Source organism: Colossoma macropomum, unplaced genomic scaffold, assembly GCF_904425465.1.
Source record: "Colossoma macropomum unplaced genomic scaffold, Colossoma_macropomum, whole genome shotgun sequence".
In the NCBI taxonomy this organism is placed as follows: Eukaryota; Metazoa; Chordata; class Actinopteri; order Characiformes; family Serrasalmidae; genus Colossoma; species Colossoma macropomum.
This window is the reverse complement of record NW_023495140.1, coordinates 71,807-76,850: the sequence shown is the minus strand read 5'-3', so window position 1 is coordinate 76,850 and position 5,044 is coordinate 71,807. Positions and strand designations below refer to the sequence as shown.

The 5,044-nt window shown below is 34.0% G+C and overlaps 1 protein-coding gene across 1 annotated transcript; it reads left to right on the top strand.

Moving 5' to 3' along the window:
* Positions 1-1,227: 1,227 nt before the first annotated feature.
* On the top strand, positions 1,228-3,725 carry LOC118801039 (E3 ubiquitin-protein ligase TRIM58-like). Its single transcript, XM_036561232.1, has 3 exons — positions 1,228-1,314; positions 1,610-1,728; positions 3,184-3,725. The coding sequence occupies exons 1-3, from the start codon at positions 1,265-1,267 to the stop codon at positions 3,723-3,725; spliced, it is 711 nt and encodes a 236-aa protein (XP_036417125.1). The 5' UTR covers positions 1,228-1,264.
* The last annotated feature ends 1,319 nt before the right edge of the window (positions 3,726-5,044 follow it).

Genomic DNA, 5,044 nt, shown 5'->3' with positions numbered 1-5,044 from the left:
GCTGAGACCTTTTGCCACCCTATAGATCCGCCCTGATGGCTGGTCCCAGGTGGAGTTAATAGGAAGCTTTAATTATCTCCTCCACAAGATGCTCAGCAAACAGAAACAGGCTTTGAATATGTGTGTTTGGGTGTGTAGAGGTGTGTGCGGTTTCTGTAAATCAGAAAACAAACAAAAAGCTTGGCTACAGAACACGATATTTACTCAAATGTGTAAATTATTCATTATTAGATGTAAATAAAACAGTCTGGCTAATATATTGAATTTTCTTGTTCTGATTCTGTTAATAATCAGTGCTGAGATATGAAGTGAAAGATGAATTTAATACTATAGTGCAGATTCCAACAGAGGGCGCTCTAAACACACACAGTGATAACAAACTGAGTCATTAACTGAAGACTAGCTTGTCTGTTAGCATATTGCTAATATAGTACCACTCAGATGTGAACAGTGTCTCCCAGAAAAGGAACTTAAACTGTAGCAAAAACAAACAGCAGTAAAATAAACCAAATAACTGACACTGTAATCTGCACAACTGTTAGCAAAGTCAATCAGAGACAAAGTAGAATTAGCAACATCACACTAATTACCATTGACTTTAGCAGAGTCAGCACATTTCTCAGTAAACAACACAAGAAGACACATAAATGATTATTACAGTTTCATTAATGCACACAGAGCCCACAAACACAAAGTAGAGTACAGTAGTGAGCTCTGCTGGGAGGAAACTCAAGTAGAAGAACCAAATATGTTTATTTAGTTGTTTTATAAATGAAGACAAAAGAAATGAGCAGATCTTCTGACTCTGTATCTGATCATCAGTGGAGCCTCTCCTGGATCCTCTGAACATTCCGGCTCTGTCGCCTCATCATCCACAAACCTGCTGCTTGTTGTGTTAGTTTGGCTCTGGTTCTGTTGTTGGTGGTTCTCCTGTAATTCTTAGCTGTGTTTCCAAGTGAGTCTCATTAGATCTTCACCTGCATTTGTTTGTTGATGACCGGTTGATGGATTTGTTTGCATTTTGCTCGTCGGTCTAGTTTGTGATCCCTGCCTCTCAAAATTCATCCAGTCAAACTACTTTATCAACATCTGACTGATTAGATTTATTTATAAATAACAAACATAATGAATTTTATTAAGTAGTTATTTAGAAGGTGAAGATTTATTGAAAATTAAATGATAGATAACGTCACTAACTTGGCTGTTTGCTGGTGTTTGTGTGTTTCATATGAAAAACACCTGAAAAGTCTCTTCACTTTTAACTATGATGTTCTTTTTGTTTCCCTCTCAGAACTTCAAGTCTACAGAGAAACAGTGAGTAAATGTCAGATCACACATTTTATCTAATGTTAAAGTCATTATTACATTTAAATCTACAGTATATTGTATTTATTGTAAATATGAGTGTATTATAATGAAATGAAGGTGAATAAGGATTGTGTGTTAATGTTGTAGTGATGAGAACAGTAGCAGAAATATTTATTTAACAGAAACAACAGAATTATTGACTCGAGACAATAAATGTCATAAAATATTGATATTTAGTCAAATAAATTACAGGCTGTAAAGTTTCTACAGTGATATATTTCACACAATCTTCTATTTTCAGAGCTCAGCTCAAACCAAAGGATCCAGAGAAGACATCAGGAGCTCTGATCAATGTAGTGAAACACCTTTCCAACCTGAAGTTCAGAGTGTGGGAGAACATGCAGGAGATTCTCCAGTACAGTAAGTTCTGTTTCTCTTAGGGTTGATCTCTCACACACAGTCTGCTTCTGCACTGATGAGACACTGTTTATAAACTATTAGTAACATGTTATCATGTTCTCTTTATTCAGGGTGTAAAAAGGACACTGAAACTGTACTTAAGTGAAAGTATGAATACTGTACTGTGCAGAAATCTCACTCAGACAAAATATGAAGTGTGGAGATAAAAATATACTCCAGTGAAGAAAGAAGAATCAGTGTTTAAACAGACTCAAATACATCGAACTAAAATGCAAATTGAATTTTTAACGTATATTTTTAAGTATAATTTTTAATGTTTGAAATAATTCATAGACTTTGTAATTGTTTTATTCATCCAAGGACAACATTTATAAAACAATGATATTTTATATTGAAATTGAGGCAAATATCAATTTTTGTCTTAATGATAAAATAGAAAAATATAAAATACCAAATTGTATACATTAATTAAAAAGTATGTTATTGTATTAATTAAACAATAATATTAGCATGATTTATTTTGTGCTATTATTATCATTATTATTATTATTATTATTATTATTATTAGGTGAGGACATATGAACTCATCTTCAGCTCTAAATGTTCCCTAATTCTAGATAACGATCACTACAGCTAGCATGTAATGCTAATGTTAGCTAGCCAGTGAAAATACAGTGAACAACTTTATGTCTTTATAATAAAAATCTGAGTAAATAATATATTTGGGTCAGTGTGCTGAAGGGGGCTTTTTGCAGCGTGTCTTCATATTAATTATCATTCATATCATATCTTTTTCTGCTCAAAACCAATTTAATTGTTCTCTGCACAGCAAACCAGTATAATGTATTTCATAACTAATTATTTAGAGATCATAGTGATAATAATATAGATAATAGATATAATAACATATAGATCAGTATTACGTAATGACAAAAAAACAACAGATCAACTGACCACAAAAAGATTTAACAAATCCCCATAAAGGAGAAAACCAGAGAAAAATGATTATTCAGAGAAATTAATTATTTTGATTTTAGGCACTAAGTAAATGTGTTGGGATTAGATTTTACCTTGTCATTTGATCAAGAGAGAAAGTTTTTATAATTTATGATAATATAATAATAATTTTTGTAATGGTATTGTAAAAATGATCTGAAAGTCAGTGAGTGTGAAAATGTTAATGGATATTCAGCTCTGTGAGTGAATCACTACAGAAAAATGCTGCACTCAGATTAGATCAGTCACTGGACTATAATGACCATTCACTACTGAACATACACTTTAGTGCTGCACTGAACTGAACATCAACATTTAGTCCAGGATTAAAGTTGATCTGTGTTCTGGAATCGACCTTTAAAGCTGTTTTACTCACAGTAAAGAAAATAGTCTGTAGAGGTAAAACATTTACAGAAATGAGAGAAAAACATGATGTTTCATTGTGTTCTCTCTCCTCAGCCCCTGTTACTCTGGACCCCAACACTGCACATCCAGACCTCCACCTGTCTGATGATCTCACTGCTGTGGAAGACAGGAAACAGAGATCATCACTTCCTGATAATCCAGAGAGATTTGATAAGTGGGAGTGTGTTCTGGGTTCTGAGGGTTTTAACTCAGGGACACACTGCTGGGACGTCCAGGTTGGAGACAGCGATGATGGCTGGTCACTGGGTGTGATACCAGAGTCTGTAACAAGAAAAGGAATCTCCTTCTGGGGTTCTGTGTGGAGGCTGTATTATGTTTTTGGTGAATATCAGATACGCTGTCCAGGACAGCCAGTTCTCTCCTTCACACCTAAAGAGAAGCTGCAGAGGCTCAGAGTGCAGCTGGACTGGGACAGGGGGAAAGTGACCTTCATTGATCTTCTAACCAACACACACCTGCTCACTATAACACACACTTTCACTGAGAGAGTTTTACCATTTTTCTGGAATCGTTCTGTTCATCCTCTGAGGATCTTACCAGTGAAGACGTCAGTAACAGTGGAACAGCACAGTTAAAGTTGATGCTGCTTAGAGTGAACATTTATACAGGTAGTGAGTGTCTGAATTATGATCATAAGAATATGTCACTACATGTATATTTTATATAATGTGTTTGTACCATTCCATCCTAACATGTCTGTGTGGAAGTAAAATGCTGATTTAAAGTGTCATAGAGTGACTCCTGATATCATTACAACATTAGAAACGTTATTTGAGTGAGATTTCACTCATTTTCAGTGTAGATTTTATTTCTCTATCATCCTGCATTTTTCTCCATCATTAGATCTTTAAAACTCTGCTTTGGTTCAGAGATTAATAGTTTACTGTGTGAAATAAACTGCATTATATTATAAACTGAATGCATGTTGTGTATTGAATATTATCCCACAGCATCATGTAAAGATCATCCAGCAGATCAAATGGAGGAGATCTGTCTAAAGCAGTGACCAACACACACCCAGAGACAGACTGACCCAACACTCACAGTGTAATAACACAAATATTACACAAACTCATAATGTAATAAACTGCTGATAATGTAATAAAATCCTCCTCCAATAATATAATAAACACTTTAACACATAATGTGGTGAGATATTACATTATACACTGTTTATTACATTATAAAATGAATAGAGAAAAATGTGAATCACATAATGTAATAACACACTAAATCTTTTAATAACTCACTTTATTAATTAAGTAAAGAATAAAGCAATAACCTGAAAGTTTAATACAAAAGTGTAAGAAACTGACTGGTTTAATAATCTGACCACGTTTCAGGTCATTTTAAGTGTGTTTTCTGTCTGTTTAAACTGTTTGTTAACTAGTAACTGAATGTCATGATAAACAAAGTATTTTTCATTCGTTCTTTCACAGCTTTTCTTAGTTTCTTCCACTCATTTCAGGACACAGTGTCTCTGCTCTCAAATGAACAAACACATTTTATAAATCTCCAAACACAGAGTGACCATTTATCACACTCACTATGTAGCTCCACTCACAGCTTTGATGTGTCTGATAAATGTGTTTTAAATGCAAGTTGTTTTTAAATTAATCAGTTTTTTTTTCCTGCAGTTTCTATTTTTTGGAGAGTTAGAAAGTTTTCTGTTTTAATTAGTGTTGGATGATCAGCAGCCTGTGTGTTTGGTGTATCAGACTTCAAAGAACCACAACAATCATGAATTCTGTCCAGTAGATGAAGCTGTGACTGACTTTAAGCTAGGAAAGTCTAAAACATTTGTTTCTTAACAGTGAAGTGAATTCTTCTTTCTTTTCTTTCTGAGTAGCAGCTTTTCCTGTTTTGGACATTGAACAGGTCATATGATGTCTGT

What these genes read in the sequence shown, in the direction of transcription:
- LOC118801039 (XM_036561232.1), top strand. Translation starts at nt 1,265, where the DNA reads ATGATGTTCTTTTTGTTTCCCTCTCAGAACTTCAAGTCTACAGAGAAA. An exon ending in TTCAAGTCTACAGAGAAACA is followed by an intron (nt 1,315 to 1,609) that starts GTGAGTAAATGT and finishes TTCTATTTTCAG; the next exon opens with AGCTCAGCTCAAACCAAAGG. An exon ending in GCAGGAGATTCTCCAGTACA is followed by an intron (nt 1,729 to 3,183) that starts GTAAGTTCTGTT and finishes CTCTCTCCTCAG; the next exon opens with CCCCTGTTACTCTGGACCCC.